Here is a 20,111-nt window from a genome sequence, read left to right on the forward strand (position 1 = left end):
GCCATACTTCAATTGCAAGATTGGTACAAAGAAGTGAGGTTCTGTCCTTTGTTCTGATTAATTTCGCAATCGCATGAATGAAACAAAGAAGTGAGGTTGTGTCCTTAGCTATCATTAATTTCATTGCCTTGCTCAGAAAACACCAAACTTCTTCGCCCCGGTTTCTCACGACCATCCGACCAGATATGGTATCCATGAATAGTTTAGGTTTTATTTTTTAATATTTCCTTCAAATTGGCTAGTTACAAATCCAAAGTGGGAATTGCTGACACCTTTCTCCTCAGACCTCTTTTTAAGAAAAGAAAAAAAAGGGGCTGCTTGTCTATTTCTTATAACAATTTCATCCATGAATACAATAAGTCGACCATTAAACTAATGGGTCTAACCCTTCAACATAATACAAAAACATGGGTTCATGATCATGGAGCATACATATATTATATATTCTCTACTAGTCTCATAGTCGGAAAGTTCTGCCAATTTCTGGTGACTTGTTCAGTTGGCATGAACTTCTCCTCCACTGAAGCTGAAACCGGTCCAGAAATCCAAGGCTCAAAGTAATCTTCCCCGAAATTGGTCTCATTTGGATTGACTTTGGGAATCAAAGAAGCAAACCCGACAATTAAAGACTCAAGCTCATCTCCCTCGACAGAGTGATCGATAATCTCATCACTAAGAAATTCTAGGTAGCTAGGCTTCTGAAGCAAGGGTTGGCGAGTCCTTGTGAGGCTGAAATGGGTGTAGAAATGGAGCTTGCGTTTGGAATATTCTGGTTGAGATGAACGAGCTTTGTGGGTCAGGAATATTCTGATGAGTACTTATCCCAAGCTTCTTCTTCAATTGGTTGTTCCAGCGGCTCGCCCTGGAAGATGATTTTTTGCTATAAATGCCCAGCTCAAACTCAAACTGACCACACTATCATATCATCTCATAATGGAAAAATATGAGTATGAGGATTCCCATTACCTATTCCCATGAAGCCACTGCAGGGTATTGTCTTCCGTCAGACTGTTATTCCACCTCTCCCTACAACTCTTGCCACTCCTCTCCAGCCCTGCCAGCATTGCGATATTTGGCCAAGATAGATGGGGGTTTCTGCTTTTACATTCAATGAGCTTATGGTCTTCTTCTTCGGTCCATCGCGGTCTCTGCTCCTCTGCTCTTGCCATCATGGATTTCCCTGCAAAGATGGAAAAAATCAACTCAATAAATTTTCCATCAAACATACTACTGCTTAAAAACCAGCGAAGCCCCGTTGAATAGCAAGCTGTGAAGAGAAGATTAAGACCTTGAAGAAACAATGTGAATTGTTATCCAATGCTTGGCTGAGCTTGCTTCATAGTGGTTAACTTTGGGAGGGAAATTTATACAAGAGAGTTGCCTTCGGTTGATGATCCGTTTGAGGAGATAAACGGAAGCCATATCATTGAGGACACATGCCTTTATGTCAGTTTGAGTTCGAAATTCTATCATTGGAGACAATGGGGTCCGCCACGGGTTGTAGAGGCAACTTTGTATGTTTTAAGAGCATGGACTTGGGTCAGATAGAGGAGATAAACTGACATCAATACACAGCTACAGAACTTTAGAAATAAAGTCTTTGGTGGACCACCACAAGAGGGAATTTTTAATAGGAATTGTGTTCTCAGGTCAGATCGAGGAGATAAACTGACGCCAACCGACATAGTTTAATCACACAGCCTTGCTCTTAGGATTTGGGATTTTTCTCTTAGTAATTTTATATACCAAACTGACACCAACGAGCACAGCGGTTTTATTGGAACAAACACGCCAAACGGCAGTGGGCTGCCCGCAATAAAAATAGGAAACAATGACACTTTGATGCTTCGATTTCAATTTTCAATCATAAAAAGGTTGATAAACTTGGAAAGTCCAAAAGTAGCCCATATAAAATCATCCAAATATCGGTTTCAATCCCACCTTTTCTTTACCTCTTTTTCTTCCGTTTGTATCCGACATCCGAGTCATCCGTTTGTATCCGACATCCGACTCATCCAGCTCATGAATACTTCCCCTTTAATTTCCTCAATATGGACAAAAAGTTTTTGACTTTTTGTAAGGGGAATTATGTAATTATGCATCACGTGATTTTTTTTTTCTAAAGTTTGAATTTTGACTTTTAAATTAAATATATTTTAGAAAAAATAAACCAAGAAATATCCACTTAAAACTTCCCCCTAATCCTCCTTTCCTCCTACCAACTACCACCATTTTTTTTTTCTTTCTTTTTATTTATATTTTTTTTTTTTACATCCATAAAGTGTTTTTTTTCTTTTTTTAAAATATATATAGATATATATATATATATATATATATATATATATATATATATATATATAAACATGTGACAATCAATCATGTTATATGATTTTTTTTTTTCAATTTTTTCTTTCTCTTTAATATCTCCACTTTTTTATGTGTTGGTTTCATAAAATATTTTTTAATTTCAATTTTTTTCATTATTTCACCTTTTTATATATTTTTATTTTAATTATTTATGAATCCACTCTAATGACATGATGATTATCAAGAAATTATCCATTACCAAATTTTTATTCAAAGTAAGTAAAAATATATTACAATCCTCAAAACTCAACTTTAAAAATAAAAACTTTAAGAAGTGATTACTTATGTTTCCTCGAGTAATTACTTTGGAGAAGTAATATGACAATATTTTCTTAGAAAAAAAGTAATAAGAAAGACAATAAATTTTACCCTCCATTTTGGTGGGCATAGAAAGAAAGTATGAATGTAAATTATTTTCGGTTCCTCTCATGAAAAGCATGGATGGAAAGGGAAAAAAAATAAGGGGAATTCCAAATTTTTATTTGATTTATCATAATATATATATATATATATATGTAATAAAAATTATTTTGAAATTTATACATTTTCAAATTCTTCAAAAGATGAAAAACAAATTTTAAAAGTATCTAAGAAAAATACTTTGAGTTTAAATTTATTTCCTTTCCTCATAATACATTTCTTTCCTTCCATTTTTCTTTCTATTTTTGTTTTTTAATTTTCCCTTAAACTTTACAAGATTTAAAAGTAGTCTTATATTCTATTTATATTACAAGTACTAAAGAAAAGAAACAAATAATAATTAGAGATCCAAAATCTTTTGTTTTTACTTTATCATGAGAAATATGATAAATAAAAAAATCAAATATAATAAAAATATTTCAAAATTTGTGTATTTTCAAATTCTTCATTCTTTATGGTTATGTTTGGTTCTTGGAAAATTTGAGAGAAAATGTAAGAGAAAGAAAATATAAAGAAAAAGTAAAAAAAAAATGAAAAAATGAAAGAAAAAAATATATTAAAAGTCAATAAATTATTTGTATTTACTACTTCAAATTCATTTTACTTATTTTAACTCAATGATATAAAGATTAAACAATATAAAAATATATAATTTTTTAATTAATTTTAATTATATTTGAATTTCTTTAAAAAATTTCATAGAACAACGAAACATGAAAAAAATTATTTTCCCTCATATTTTTTTTCTTTATTTACTATTTTCCAGGATCCAAACATAACCTATACATAATAATATTAATAATAATAAAAACAACAAATTTGAAAAAACTTTAAATTCTTCTTTTTCTTTTATATGTATAAAATAACGTTTTTAAAAAAAATGAAAAAATCATTTAAATTTAATCCTCATTTCTCCTCTTTTTACCTTTTTCCTTGTTATTTATTTCCACAATTCTCCATGATCCAAACTCAAACTTAAACTTTGCCTCAAATTTGTAGTCTCTTTAAGCAATATTGACAATGGGCTTGGGCTTGGGCTCCCCAAGTTGAATCATGTTTTGTTGTTTTTGTTTTTTCTTAGTCAAAATAAACCAGTTTTTATATGATCAATCACCCTTGTCTTAATAATTTATGGGATTAAAAAAAACGCCAAAAAGTCACACACCAACTATATAATCAAGCCAAAATGGGCCATTATGTAGAAACACTGTGCTGGTTTGGTCCCAAATTCCTAGGCTGAACCCAACCCGAAAATATAAGTGGGCTACAATGTTGGGCTTGATCTGGCTTAGGTTCATGGCTAGTAAACTAAACCCAGTCCATGTCGGTTGGGCTTGGAATTGTCACTGCTGCTTTGCAATATTCGAAGATGAGAAATGTTTAATGGTTAAATCAATGGAATATGGAATGTGAAAAAAAAAAAAGATTCATATCATTTACGATCCATTTCCATATTTGGGTTACTCTATTAGAAGAACATAAGAAAATAAAAGTTATTTTGAGTGCCAAAAAAAAGTTTTAAGATAAAGATAAATTCGTAAAATATTTCACTTTAGTTTTTCTTTACTTTTTAATACTTAATAGAAGTAAAATATTAAAATAAATAAATGACTTAATGTTTATCACTATTAAACACTATTTAGTTTTAAGTTTTATTTAGAATTAAGTTTAAAAAAACAAATGTCGTGTTTGATAGTTTTTAATACTTATTACTTAATAACTTAAGTTTACTTTAATTTAAATTATTCTTAAATTGTTAATTTAAAACTTATTACTCAAATTTTTTTACTTCAAGTATTAAAGTTGTTTGGTAAAATTTATTTTAAATCATTATATTGATATATTTATTCTTATTAATTGTAATTAATATTTATTATTAAAAAATTTAACTAAAAAATGAGTTAAGGATATGGAGTCATGGTTATTAAATATGTTCTCATTAGATGTGGGTAAATAAGACAAAAAAAAAAAAAGATGAAGAGTAAGTTAATTATTTTGACTTAATGCCCAAAGTCATTTTTAACTTATAGTTGTAATATTAAGTTTTTTTTTAACCAAACATATTTAATTTACTTAATAATTTACATTAAATTGTTAAGTCACTTTAAGTTATTAAATTAATTTACTAAAGACTCTCTTAATTTGGAAACAAGTGACTTTTTAGAATAATTTAAGGTATTTTTAATTATTTTTTATAGTTTTCTAGGAAATACAATTAGAAATATAAAGAGTATACAAAAAAACTTTTTGCATTGCATATAAGTATATCAGTACCTCCTTGGAGAGTAGGTTGAAAAAATTGTTTCTGATGTTTGACTTCTTCAAAGGAATTATAGTCTTCAAAATAACTAAAAACTATTTTTAAAAAAAGTATATTCAATAATTGATTTTGAAATACTATTTAAGGAAAGATTCCCAAACAACACCATAATTCTATTCTCATCATACAGACCATTCATCATCTTGAATATCTCTCCACCACTCATCCACCCCTTGAAAGCTACATTCCTTGGCCCTTTTGTTGGTCCACCATCCACAAAGATAAAGAGATTATATGAAGAAAAAGAAAGTCGGTTGACAAGGTTTTGGTTTGGCTTCATAATTGAAAAGAAAAGAAAAAACCCAATGTGAGATAATGAGATAAGAAAAGAAAAATGATTTAGGGTTTATTTGAAATATAATAATATATTTAGTTCCAAGAATATAGAAAGAAAAAAATATTAAGAAAAATATTTTTTTTATATTTAATTTCATTATAAAAAATGCAAAAAATTTAAATATAATTAAAATTAATTAAAATTTTATATATTTTAAAATATTTAATCTTTTTATAACAGAGAAAAATAACTAAAATTAATTAAAAGAAATATATAAAAATAATTTATTCACTTTAAATATATTTTTTATTTTTCTTCACATTTCCCTTCTATTTTTTTTCCCTCATTTTTCCATAACCAAATATGGTGTAAAAGTATGGGTTTTGAAAAAATAGAGACTTAAACTTATATTATAATTATTCTTATTTTTAATAATATTTTTTTAAAATATAGTTTTAAGACATAAATTCAATTATGCAATTGAGAGCAATAACTATTTCTATTCTCCTACATCTTCTATTGCTAGGAAAACTACCACTTGCAAGCCCCTAGTAGATTTATTAATAAATTAAGAAACTGAAAACAACTTAAATTATTATATAGAAAAATATATATATTAAAAAAAAATTAATCATGTATGTATTCTTGGCTTTCCAACAGCATATTATTCCATTAACTTCACATCATTCAAGTCTTTTTTTCTTTTTTTTTTAATTCCAAATTTTCCAATATTGACAAGGCCCATTAACTTCGGAATATTGGCAGGCCAGAGTTTCCTCAGATCCTTGGGAAAGAAACCTTGTCCTCATTCACAATGCCCTTGTTATTATCTATCCAACAGTCAATGAAGGGAGGCAAGGGTTCTTCACTTTATAAACAACACAACCACCAAAGCCTAAAACACCATCTTCATAGGTCTGTAACCACAGAGAAGTGAGCTGAAGAAGAAGATGTTTGGCCAAGTTTCATATGATGTGGAGGTCGACGTGCCGGCCGGCGATGCCTGGGAGCTCTATAGCACCCTTCAACTGGCCAAGGTTGTCCAAGAAGGCCTCTCTCCTATGCTTGAGAAAGTTGAGCTGGTTGAAGGTGATGGAGGAGTTGGCACTGTTGTTGAACTCACGCTTGCCCCACCCCCTGGTACTATTTTTATTTTATTTTTAGCCTAATTTTTCTTCTAGAGTTGATACTTTCTATTCAAGTGATAGATTGTTTTATTTTGATGAATAAGGGGCGCAAGGACCTATGATTTACAAGGAGAAATTCACAAAGATTGATAACGAGAAGCGCATCAAGGAGACTGAGGTAGTTGAAGGAGGATTTCTGGACTTGGGATTTACTTTGTATCGAGTTTGCATCGAGATTGTGGAAAAAGACAAGGATTCATGTGTCATCAAATTAAAGATCGAGTACGACGTGAAGGAAGAAGCAGCTTCCAATGCTTCAATGGTCACTACCAAACCACTGGAAGGCATTGCTTCGGTCACCACAACTTATCTTCTGAAAATGAAAAATGCAAATGCAAATGCAAATTAAATTTTCAAGTTTGTGAACCTTTAAGAGCTAGTAGTCATTGCTCATCAATAAACGTGATAAAGAACTAGTAGTTCTTCTTTAGCAAGAGATGTTTAACTCTTTTATTTCTTTCTCTAGCAAATATTTCGATGATGTTTGGTTCACAAAAAATACTAAGAAAAAAAAAAGAAAAAAAATAATTATATATATATATATATTTAATTGTTCTATGAAAAAAATCAAAGAAAATCAAATATAATTAAAATTAATTAAAAAATTATATATTTTTAAATTATTTTATTTTTATTTCAATGAGTTAAAATAAGTAAAATGTGTTTCAAGTAACAAATAAAAATAATTTATTGATTTTTTTTTTTTTTACTTTTTCTTTGCTTTTACTTTTTTTTTATATATTTTCTCTCAAATTTTTTGGAAACCAAACATAACCTAAATCTATTTCTTATTTTTCATTTTTTCTACTTTTTCTCTACATTTTTTTATGTTGCATTTTCCTTTAAACTTTTCGAGATTCAAACATAGTTTAAAGGAAAATTGTCAAGTTTCTTATGTTACATAAAAAAAAAAAATGACGGTTTCAATTTAATATGCATCAAATTTAGTATACACACATGTGGTTACCTTAAACTTGTGTTTCACTTTTTAAAAGAAAACACTATAGAAAAATATTGGAAAGGAAGAAGTCCAAGAATTAAAAGCATACTTTATGAGTTTTGTGATAGTATATTTTATTAATTAATCACATAATTTATCAGTCTCCTTGACTTTTTCTCCAAAATTTTATCATGTGTCCATCGTGCATGACTAGGGTATCTATATATAGTCATATATAATATAAAATCGATGTCTCTTTCTTCCCAATATTCTATACATTTGTGACAAACATGACTCACTTATATTAATATTTGCAGGCCAACTGGCATGGAGACCTTGCCCGTGACCCTTTTTTAGGTATCATCAACCAAAATGAAATTTGATTCCCAAAAATTTGAGGGAATGTGATAGAAAGAAAATAAAAAGGAATTGGGTTATGTTTTGTTTTTGGAAAATTTAAGGGGAAATATAAGAGAAAGAAAATAGAGAGGAAAAGTATAAGGAAAAAAAAAAAAGTAAAGGAAAATAAAAATTAATGTTAACTTCAATAAATTATTTTTTACATATTTCTTTAAATTTATTTTACTTATTTCCCTCTATTATATAAAAATTAAATAATTTAAAAATATATAAATTTTTGAAAATTTTTAATTATATTTTATCCTTTTTTATATTTTTTTTATTATGAAACCAAATATGAAAAAATTATTTTTTTTAACACTTTTTTTTTCTTTTTTTAGTACTTTCGATGAACCAAACGTAGCAAAAAAGCTTAAGAAAAGAAAAGGTAGAGGAAAATAAAAATTGATTCAAATTTAATAAATTATTTTTATATATTTTTTCAAACTTGTTTTACTTTTTTCTATTATATAAATATTAAACAATTTTCAAAATGTATAAATATTTAACTAATTTTAATTATATTTAATTCTTTCACGTTTTATAGTAAAACTAAACATGAAAAAACTATTTTTCTTAACATTTTTTTTTGTTCGATACTTTTCAAATTATCAATATACCCATCATGCATAGAGGAGCAAGCCACGAAAGCTTTATGGCACCCTTCAATTGTCTAAATTCGAAGTGAAAGAAGAAAATGCTTGGAAAGGATTTTTCATATGATATAGAGATACATTCATTTTATTATATGATGTTGAGACACATGCATAGACAAATAAGCCAAGCCACGGAAACTCTATGACACTCTTCAATTGTCTAAATTTGAAGTGAAAGAAGAAAATGTTTAGATAAAAATTTTCTTGTGATGTAGAGATACATGCATAGATGAACAAGCCACGGAAACTCTATAACACTCTTCAATTGTCTAAATCCATTGAAGAAGACATCTCAAATTTTATTAAAAAAATTAAGATCATCGAAAGGGATTGAAGGGTTGGAACTATTCTTGAACTTTCTTAGGGTGAAAATTGAGGTCATTGAAAATGATTGAAGAGTTGGAATTATTCTTGAACTTATAAGTCCCCGGGACAAGATGGTTTTAGATTCTAATTTTTTTTCTACTTTTTTATTTGTAGTGTTATTAAATTAAATTTGAATTAAGTTCTAAATTATGGTTCAATTAAATATTTTTCGATAAGAACACAATTTAATTTCAAAAAAAAAAATCAAAATTGGTTTTTTAATGACGACTTAAAAATGGGTACCTTAACTAATAACATGCAAGTATCATATAGTGGATCTAACAAGTAATTTAATTATCTTTTATGGTAAAAATAATGGAAAAAACTACAATTTATGATTAAAAAAACTCTAAAAATTACATAAATAACCAAAAAAAATTAATGAATTTTCTCCTTTGTCTCACTTAATATTCAACATGTTTTACACTTTACCATCTCACATTCAAAACCCGATTTTTTTACCCCTTAAACTTATTAAATACTAACACTTTGACCCAAATTATAAATCCTTCATAAAATTATAAAAGAGATTTATTTTTTTTATACTTTGGTTTTGACATTAGTAAAAAATTGGGTAAAGCCAATTTTAAATTAATAGTCTCAAAGTGAAAATTTTCAAATATTTTTAAAATATAGTAATTATCAATTTTGATTTTTTATTTTAGAGAGATGTTCTTGATTTTTGCATATAGTTGCAAAGTGTGGCGAACTTATAATAAATATTTTTCTTCACATTTTAGTCATTTTTATTTACATTTTAACGAACTATTTATTGACTTTTTAATAAATTTTAAAGGCAAAGTTTTGCATTATAATAAATTTGGGGACCAAAATGTTAAGTTTTTAAATATGCAAAGGCAAAGTGTAAAACACGCTAAATGTTAAAGAAGGTAAAATGTATTTAACCATTAATGTTATAATTTAACAGTCATTTAACTTGAGTCCCCTCAACTCGGTCAAATTTTAACATTTTCAAAGATTTTATTAACCTAATTTAAGCAAGTAATAATTAGCAATTTTACAAATTTTTAATACAATATTCATTTAAATTATAGATTGTTTTATTTTGACTGAATTAGGAAGATCGAAGCCTCAATTCTAGACTTTAAATTTAATCAATATCGAACTTATTTTGAGATAATAGATATAGGCAAAGTTTCATACATCACCAAAATGAAATGTTTGATTTCAATTTTTTTATTATGAGATAAATGGGATTTGCTATGTTTACTATTTAAAAAAATAAAAGTCATAAACATTTTTTCAATCATATTAAAGATGTTTGCTAGTTCTAATATCATTCCTCACTTTTGAAAGCAAAAGGCAAAAACATATTTGATGATTACATAAGGAAAAAGGAAAATCCAAATTTAATTTTTTATGATTTTTGAATTAATTTTTTTTAGTGATTTTCAATAATTTTACAATGTTGATATAGAAAACACAATGTTAATTAGGAGGTAAAGACGAGTTGAATTTGGTGAGAAAACTAAGATATAAGGAAAAACATCGGGTGTAAGGATTTGTTTTGGAAGTGTTTTTGAAAAAAATGTTTTAAAAAATTGTTCTCTAATATTTTATAAAACAAAAAAAAATTAGGAATTTGAAATGTTTGTTAATTGTTTCCTATATTTTAGAAATAATTTTTATTTATAGTAATTTATTTTAAATTATTCTTTATATTTGTATAATTATTTTTTAAAAATAATTGAAAGCAATTAAAAATTATTCTTTGAAAATACCTGTTATTCTCATTTTAAAATTTGTTTAAAAATTTGTGATATTATAAATTTTTTGACACTTTTATTTTTTATAGTTTTTATCAACAAATTTTAAAAATTAAAATTAAAATGGTTTTTAAAATTATTACTCTTAAAATTTTAATTTTTGAGAAAAAAAAACTTCAAAAAAAATAAAAATGCGGCCAAACATATCATTTCTAAAGTTCTAATAAAATAGACATACATAAATATGCATCCATATGGACTTTTTATTCGAATAATTTAATATTTGTTCATTTATAAAATATTTACCACTATGTTGTCATATTTCCTAGTATTCATAAATAGATGTCCTTTTGCATGAGAGCATATTTTCACGACATTGGCAAAACGGTGAGTTTACGTGAAATCCAAAATTATGATACTTTTAAAATTATTTTTGATACGAAAAAAAAATTCCTCCAAACAAATTCATCGATTACTTGGTTTCAAATAATTAGGGTTATGTTTTATTCTAGAAAAAAGGTGAGGGAAAGAAAATAAAAATAAATAAAAATCAAAGAAAAAAACATGATTTAAAATTAATAAATTATTTTTATATATTTTTCAAACTTATTTTATTTTTTATATAACATCAAATAATTTAAAAATATATAACCTTTTAATTAATTTTAATTATATATATATGTATATTTTTTTCATTTTTATTTTGTGGAAAATTGAGTTCAAAAAATGAAAACATAAATTTGATGTTTGCAAAATTTTCTAAAGAACACGAAAAATGAAGTAAAAATTAATATTACAAAAAATAGATATTGTGAAACCACTATATAAAAGAAATATGAATATGAACAAAATATTATCTTATATATATTTGAAATCATACATTATCCTAAAATATGATAAAAATATTTTGTTGATTTATTAGAGTATAAATTAGTATAAATAGAAATATTTTTATATTAGAATATTTTTTATTAATTCTTTATGATTTTGGCAAAAAAGTAAAATTAAAATATATATTTTGGGAAGTTGGCCTTTGCATAGGAAGAAACTAGTTCTACTATTTGATTCTACTAATGGGTATTCATAGATACGACGCTGTTTCACGAGTTGGGACTCTGAACAACATTTTTCCCGCCATTATAGAGAGTAGGGTTGTCATCCTAATTTCACGAAGAACACACTCACAAAACCCTAGATCAGTTCAAATTCTCAGGAATGGCCGGTCAATCTGATCCTTACATATCCCTCTTTTCTGCCCAGGAGGTCTGTTCCTCTGTTCCTCTCCCTTTCTCTACCTGTACTAGTCTCTACTTCATTTTGGATTTTCTAGTTTGGATTTTGGTCCATTTCTGTAAATTTATGAATTGGAAGATGAGAAATTTGATTTGTATGCATACAAGCTGACCCATTTATGTATTTATTTATTTCCATTTATTTGGATTTTTTTAGTACATATTTCGGCCATTTTCTGATTTCTATTCATTTGGATTTTTCTAGTTCATATTTTGGTTAATTTTCTTTGGATTTATGTCTTGGGATGTTGTTATTCGATTTATTAGGTGGAATTTCTTGGCGAAGATGAAATGGTGGAGATTGTTCCCAATATGAGAATGGATCCCCTGAATTTGATCTGTGTATGAGTTTGTTCTGTCACTCCAATCTCCATACGCATGCCTGAGTGGGAAATTGTGTTTAATCAGATGAGTTTGATATGTTTTTCTGTTTTGTTCATTAACAGGGGGATTTTGGGCCTTTCAGGCCACAAATAGCTACTCAAGTTCCGTTGTGGCTTGCAGTGGCTTTGAAGAAACGAGGGAAATGCACCATTCGGCCCCCTGAATGGATGTCAGTTGGTGAGTACTCGTAAAGGAAATTTTCTAATTCCAAATCGCTTGACAAAATTGGCTTCTCCTATGAACTCAGTGGCATGCAATGTAATTCATTTTGCAAAATAAGGGGGCTTTTATTCTCTTTGTATGCTTGAAGAAGCTGAAACGTAGTGTTATTTGTTAGTTGGAATTGTGAATATTGATATTTGGGCGACAGTTATCTACATTTATTTTAGTTTAGTTTGTTACTCTTGTTCTTTTATGACTTCTAAAACTAATAGTAGGGTTGTGTTGGGTATATTATATGCATTATTCCAAATTGACTTAAATGATCTAAGGTGGCTGAAATTAGCAACATTCAGGGTATTTGGTTCAATATTAAATAGAATTGTGTAAATTAGATGTTTTGAGCTTCTTCAAATTTTCAAATTTTTTATTGTTCCTCCACAAGATTGATTGCATGCTTTGATCAGGGGTATTAGGTAATAGTTTTGCTGAAATGACAGACAAATGTATTTGCATATGCACTGTAGAATCTAGATGTTACATGGTGGCTTCTGGGCCTTGTCTTTGTTGCTAGAGCTGGGGCCTTTTTGAGACAAATATCAACTCCTGGCTTTCCAAGGGTGGTATGGCTGGTTTCATTTGATATGGGAGGGAGACAAGGAACAAAATTTTTCGCAAAACAAGTTTTACCATTGCTTATTTTGTGCTGCCTTTTCAGTTACCTGCCATTGATTCTCTAAGTGTGCAACCCAGTGATTTGGACCCTGCAACCTATTTCTACTTAGAGCTTTTTTATTTGCTGTTATGCTGTCTTTCTGCAAGCTGCGCAAACAGTGTCACCTATAGAATGCCCATGATGAATCATTGAATAGCTCTGGTCCCTGGCCTCCCTTGTATTGGAATGCATATCCTGATATCATGTACTCTCACCAACTGCCATGTTCCTACCATACACTTCCTCTCAGATCTCCAACTCACTTCCAAAGTTAAGTCATCTTGTTATTTCGCCACTCTGTATTGCATGCCTTTTCCAGATACATCTTACAATCAGCACCATCAAAAAGAGTGAATGGGTATTCCTTAGTTCTTCCAGAGGCTTCAAGGCTTCTCAGATAAAGTAAAGAAGAAATGAAAATGGAAAAAGGTAAAGATGATGAAGTTATCTCCTTACTACAACCTCATTAATTTGGATGAATTGTTCCTTCTAAGGATGAGTCTTTTATATTTCCTTGTAACCATATCAGTTGGCAAGTCTTGGTCTTGGGATGAAGTGACATTTCTGTATGAGACTCATTGTCCAGTTGACACACTAGATGTTCATCTGGAAATACTAAGTTACACTATGCTCTGCTCCACCTTACCCAGCTAGTCTGCTCCAGCAGCATTGCAAGGTCAACACTGTACTTTCCCCTGGGTGTGCCTCCTTTTCTGAAAATACATGTCAAAAAAGTACAAGGGATAGAGCAAGGTGAAAGAGAGCAGAGATCAAAACAACCTTGTATTTTGGCAAGATGAATGGCTTATTCTATTCCTTAAGGAATACAAGCCTTCATAAACTGAGGTAGTGAAATAATTTATAACATTTTTTTTTATCAGAAACAAACATTTTATTACCACAAAATAAGCAATTATAATTAAGGATGAGAAATCCTCTCCCCATAAGACAATCACTGCATGTAAAGACTTTATCATATTCCTTCTTAAAATGAGGAATGGGAATCTTAAAAAGCACCATAGTTTCTAAAAGCTGATATTAATAGCCAATAGGGCTTCATAAAGAAGCTTATAATCAAGTACTGTTTAGAAGCTCAGACCTTAGGTTTTGAAGACTTATTTTGGCTATTCTATTCATGAGTTAGAGGTAGAGGAGAGGTGAGGTACTCTGTACTGTAGAGTGTAGCATATCATAAAGAGTATCATTCATTGGCTCCTCAGAGGTATATTTAATCGATCAAGCTTTTTAGAACCATACTGGCTCCTAAGAGGTATATTTAATTGATCTGCTAGTGGTGAGATATAGCTGGAAACTCTGCCCTTGATCTAGATAGGTTCAACTGGAAAGTAGGGAAGGGGATCAAGGAACAGTATACAAATGTTCCACAACATAGAGTAAAGGGGGCATCAAAAAATGTAACACATACAAATGTTTTGACCAGTTCTCTTCTCTATTGAGAGTCCTCATTATTGTGGTGGTTTTGTCAAAGAACATGTGTTGGCTGGGTTGACTAACCTGCATGCTGCATTACTTAGGATGATGTGCCATTTTGAGTGTCTTCCTTCATAGCCAAATCTGATGACACCAAAGTTGTTAAAGGCACGCTTTAGGCCCAAGGCTCAACCACTCCCTAGTTATGGTACCTGGTTGCACAAGCACGCCTCACTTACTTTATTTTTTCTTTTTTAATATTTTTATTCTTAACGTTTCTAACTATATATTGAAATTTATATAATTTCATTATTTTTTTGTTGAATGCTTCCTTTAAATGTTTAGAATCTTGAACTTCTTGTTTCTTAGATTGGATTTTAGATCATATTTTATTAAATCGATATGCATCATAGGTTGTGTTTCACTTCACTTAGAAGCATGCCTTTTGTTGTGCCTTGTGCCTAAGCCTTAGGATAGTTTTATGCCTTAGGTGTGCCTTGCAACTTTTAAAACTATGAATGACACTCTTTATCATATTCTACTTAGTAAAAAGCCTGCTAGTGCTCGGTCATTGAAGTCACTCTAGTCCTCCTTATCCGTCTAATAGTTTCTTCTGTTTCCTCTGCTGAAATAAAAGGTAACCTGCCACACCAGGCTACAAGATACAACTGTTCTGCTACTTGACTGGTAACAAAAAGATTCTGTAACAACCAAAACACTCATATTTATGGCAATTTCTCCTTCCTCTAGTGCCAGATTATCCTCCATTTAGGCTTGATTGCTAAAAAAAAGCTTATTCAAGAACCAGAAGACTTGTATCTATTGCGATATTTCTTCTCCTAGTAGCAATTATCCTCCATGCAGTTGCCCAATGGAAGTGTCCAATTTTATTTTTATCATATTACTTTTCATCTAAACAGAACAATGGGATTTGAGGGCTTTTTTCCATTTTGCCTCTTTAATTCCTACAAACCTAAATACTCCCCAGCTATGGGTGATCATTGTCTTAAAGGTGGCATGGGATTCATATCTTAAAAGTAAAATTCAAGTTGTGTTTTATGCAGTTCTGAAAGCACCTGCCTGGACATGAGGTGCTTGTTGATAGTTAATAGATTATGACTAGGTATCCCAGAGATTACTGTATGACACTCCAAAACTCCTTTTCTTTGTTTGAAAATTACTAGTTATGATTTTTTATATCTTATGCAAATCATAAGTTCTTTCATTAATAACATAGCATCATATGAGTATTAAGGCTTTTTTACATGTGTTGGGTTTGCTGTATTTTATTTAAATTTAATAAGTGAATTTTAATTTTTTTAACTTAACAACTCAAATTCTTTATGCCCTTATAAGATTCTGAAACTTTTTCTAGAACAACATAGGGTTTAAGAGAGACAGCCTACCTTAATCCATCTCTTATGTTCGTTTCTTCCTTGTTTAGCCATTCAATTTGTCCAAATGCTCTAGATCTTTTAAAATGCATGACTAATTTAATTTTCAACTCTTCTACATGAAATGGTATATTTGAGTATATATTTCTTGTTGATAGCTTGTTTGTTACTATTCTGTTCTTTGCTCAAAATTTTATAAGTAAAAAACCAGATGTTATCTCTAGTTTGCCAATCTTGATATCTATCTGTGCAGTTGTTTGAAGTTTAATTCAGTTAATCATTTGTTGCAACTTTTATTTTTTATGTACTTATGTTGAAACCTTCATCTTTCCTATTTCTGGTAGGAATTTTGTTAACCTTATAACCACTAAATGTACTCAAGATTGTGAAGGTTTCTTACTATCCTCTGTTTTGTGTTCTAGATAAGTTGACACAGGTTTTGGAAGCAGAGCGAAACTCTCTAAGAGAATTTCAGCCACTTCCATTCCATTATGTTGAAATCGCAAGACTTCTTTCTGACCAGTAAGTACTGAAACATGTTCTTTTATTTTCTCCTTTATCTTCTAATGATGTTGATCTCAAGTTTAATTTTGTTGATGTAGTGCACGTGATGACATTCCTGATGTTTATATGGTGAGTTTGGAGATTCTTTATGCTTTTGGGTTTTTGAGAGGCTTTTGATATATATTTTCTTTTAAATAGGTAAGGTCTCTCATTGAAGACATCAGGAATGTAAGGTTTCATAAAGTTGAGACTGGGTTAGAGACAATCCATGAGCGCACACATGCAGTGAAGGTATTTCCATTATCTCCCTATGCATGAACTTGTTATTGTTGTTTATTGTAAAGATGTTTCATTAGGCTCATGCATTTTCAAAACTATTTAAAATTCTAATGCTTTGGGGAATGGAACTAGGATGAAAATTCAAGCTACCAAAGTGGAAATTAAACATGTTCCTTCATGAAGGGTAATTTTTGTTGAGTTTTAGATAGGGTGATCTTCCTTGTCAATTGTTATACCTAACAGATAAATTTAACCTTTCACTCTACTTGTTTCCATCCATGAAACCTCTCAGTTTGTCAAAATGGATTTAACAGATAAATTTAACATTTTGGTCAAAGAGTGTCACTCTCATCATTTGTGTTGCTATAAGGCCTCTGATATAGCTTCAGCCAATAATTGAGATGATATTTTGCATAAAATTTCTTATCTGTGGATTGTGGTGTGATCATTATCTCCATCACAAATTTGCTTCAATTTCATTTCTATACTCTTAACTCTGGAATTTGGTTGCAGCTTAAAAATTTATCTGCGATGGAAGCAAATATAGTGCGCCCATTTGTTGTGAGAGCCCTGCAGGCATTTTATAAGCACGATAGTCCAGAGATGATACCACAACCAGATACCACGGCTATTAGAAGGCGGCAAGTAGCTGATCGTGGACCAAAAGTAAGTTCTTTTTAACTTAATCTGTTATATTGTATGTTAGAATAAAGAAAAGTAAAGCACAGGAAGAACCAGTTTTTTTGGTGATGGCCAGCACATATTTTCTCAAAAAGTCTTAAGCTTTGTTTGGAAACTATTCTTGTAAACAATTTTTTAACTCATAATACACATTTGGTAACCTTCTAACAGAAAACAATTTTCTAAGAATTTGTGTTTTCAGTTGTTTTTTGTATATTGGTTTAAGCAACAATTGAAAATATGGAGAACATTTAAAAAAATTTGGCATTGTGCATAAATGCATTGTACTTTCATTGAGAATAAGCTCAGAAAGCTGTTTTTCATAAGCTCCCAAACAAAGTTTTCCTGGAAAAATTTGAAAACTGTTTTTGAAAACATTCACAAACAGACCCTTAGCATGACATACTCTTGGTCATCAGCTTCTAAAATTATGGAGCTAACAATAGTGTGGAAAAAGAGTTTGCACCAAAGTTTTTGGATAAAGAGATTGCCTCCATTGCACCAAAGTTATCTTCATTTCACAAATTTTCTGTTTACAGCGGGATCGACGATACTAATATATGGACAAAGCTCTCAGAAAAAAATAGATGGTGCTCATTCCCAATGACCTTCCCACCCATAACAGAGTAATTTCAGCATTCTAGGGAGAAGGTACTTGTACTCTCACCATAAACTCTTATCTGCAGAATACTTCTATAGGTTTTACTCACGGTAGATTTGTGAAATAACTATGGCCTTTGAGTTGGTTGTCTTTTTTCTAATGAATTATGAAGATCCAGTGAAGAGATTGAGATAACATGAAATTTTGTTTTGCATTAACATTTGGGGTCTCACTACAGTATTGAATTGGTATCTACCGAAAAACAGGATCAATCATAACATGTTATGTGTACGATTTGGTCTCATCGCTTTGTACCCCACTTGTGTCCCATTTGTTTGTGCCTTGATCTTATTATTTTTAATTTTAGTCTCATTTATTCCCATCCCGATTTCATATATTTGTATCATCATTCAACAACTTAAATTCTATCATGCACTTTCTACAGTCGAGATTGCAATTTCAGTAGGTAGTAGATTGATGCTCTAGCTGTCTCCTAATGCTTGGGACAATTAAAACAGCTCTCTGCCACATTCCTATATGATTGATACTCATGCAACCTAAATCCTCATAGGCTGGTTTACTTAGGTTGAGGATGACATTGAATTAATTGAATTAATGCAGAGGAATTTGGTTGCTACCAGTTCAGTTCCCTAACATACAGATAGGAAGAATGAACAACTTAGAAGTTCTGATGGTCTCTAAAATCTATGACAGGACCATTACACTAGTATCTAATGCTAGTCAGTCTTTGTTTCATCAAGGCATACGGTTGTTTTCTCAGAACTTGCTTTTTCAATGCCATTTTGGCCTTTCTGTTTTATTTTTTATTTTTTTGCTATTATGGATTTGAATTCTAAGCATTATTAAGGTGTTCTACGGTGACAAATTAATTGGGTATTTGGTAAATTCATTTACTAACTTAATATGATTTAATAACTTAATTTAAGTCATTAAGTAGATCGAGTATATTTGGTAAAATATCTTAATAGTGTAACTTCACACTAAAAATAACTTTAAGTATTAAGTCAAAATAGTTAATTTATTTTCAATTTCAAATCTTTTTTACGGGGAAAGTATATTTGACCACCATTCACATTGACCATTTATTTTTATAATATATATCTTGTGGTTATTTTATGTATCAACAATATCTTACATATGAATTTTTAACAAATAATTTTACTAATTAAAACTAATACAAATAAATACAACTTAAAATGAACGTGGATAAGTGTTTGTTAAAATTAATAAAGATGAATATGTCACTTTAATAATTTAGAATAAATTTTAAGTGAATATTATCAAATAAAATAATAAGTTTTAAAAACAACTTAAAAATAATTTAACTTTAAATCAATTTAAACTATTAAATAATAAATATTAAGTTTTATGAAAGGATAAAATATTTTGATAGTTGCAAATTATATTAGTAGATGAAAGCCATTTTCTCAAGAATGACACTCCCAAAATTAAGTCAATTTTAATTAAAAGTTGTTTATCATGAGAGCCCCATCCTAGCTTACATGTATAACTATTTTATATTTACTTGAAACCTTATAATGTCTTTCAATTTCATGTTTCTCAATCATCAAATTGAGTGATTAGGAAATTATGGCTCTATTTAGGAAGTGTTTTTGAAAACTATTTTTTGAAAATTATTTTTTGATGTTTTATAAAATAAAAATCTGCTTGAAACTTAAAATATTTTTGACCTAGTAAATATTTTTTTTAAACAACTTTTATATATAGTGTTTTAGTTTTAATCATTTTCTGTATTTATATAATTATTTTTTAAAATAAGTGAAAAAATTAAAAAATGTTATTTGAAAACACTCTATTTTCTATTTTAAAAATAAGTAACTGTTTTATAATTTTTTGTTGTTAGAAATGTTTTTTTTTTTCAAAAAATTATTTTAAAAAATAGGTTACTAAACATGACCTATGAAAATCTATTCAAATCATTGGATTTGAAAAATGATAGGAAATAAAGAAAAAAAAACAAAACAAACCAA

The 20,111-nt window shown here is 29.3% G+C and overlaps 3 protein-coding genes across 3 annotated transcripts; 2 read left to right on the plus strand and 1 right to left on the minus strand.

Moving 5' to 3' along the window:
• Window positions 1-411: 411 nt before the first annotated feature.
• On the minus strand, window positions 412-1,176 carry LOC104882006 (myb-related protein 315-like). Its single transcript, XM_019226060.2, has 2 exons — window positions 967-1,176; window positions 412-862 (listed from the first exon to the last, which is right to left on the minus strand). Exons 1-2 carry the CDS (start codon window positions 1,170-1,172, stop codon window positions 691-693), a joined length of 378 nt encoding a protein of 125 aa, XP_019081605.1. The 5' UTR covers window positions 1,173-1,176; the 3' UTR covers window positions 412-690.
• A 5,000-nt stretch (window positions 1,177-6,176) lies between these two features.
• LOC100242527 (S-norcoclaurine synthase-like) lies at window positions 6,177-7,001 on the plus strand. Its single transcript, XM_002273530.5, has 2 exons — window positions 6,177-6,524; window positions 6,616-7,001. The coding sequence occupies exons 1-2, from the start codon at window positions 6,335-6,337 to the stop codon at window positions 6,918-6,920; spliced, it is 495 nt and encodes a 164-aa protein (XP_002273566.1). The 5' UTR covers window positions 6,177-6,334; the 3' UTR covers window positions 6,921-7,001.
• A 4,727-nt stretch (window positions 7,002-11,728) lies between these two features.
• Window positions 11,729-18,481, plus strand: LOC100264816 (DNA replication complex GINS protein PSF2). The gene is made up of 8 exons (XM_002273620.5): window positions 11,729-11,922; window positions 12,219-12,293; window positions 12,398-12,512; window positions 16,457-16,556; window positions 16,637-16,667; window positions 16,737-16,829; window positions 17,331-17,483; window positions 18,038-18,481. Exons 1-8 carry the CDS (start codon window positions 11,875-11,877, stop codon window positions 18,053-18,055), a joined length of 633 nt encoding a protein of 210 aa, XP_002273656.1. The 5' UTR covers window positions 11,729-11,874; the 3' UTR covers window positions 18,056-18,481.
• Window positions 18,482-20,111: the final 1,630 nt, after the last annotated feature.

The sequence above is a fragment of the Vitis vinifera genome, chromosome 16 (assembly GCF_030704535.1).
Source record: "Vitis vinifera cultivar Pinot Noir 40024 chromosome 16, ASM3070453v1".
NCBI classification, from domain to species: Eukaryota; Viridiplantae; Streptophyta; class Magnoliopsida; order Vitales; family Vitaceae; genus Vitis; species Vitis vinifera.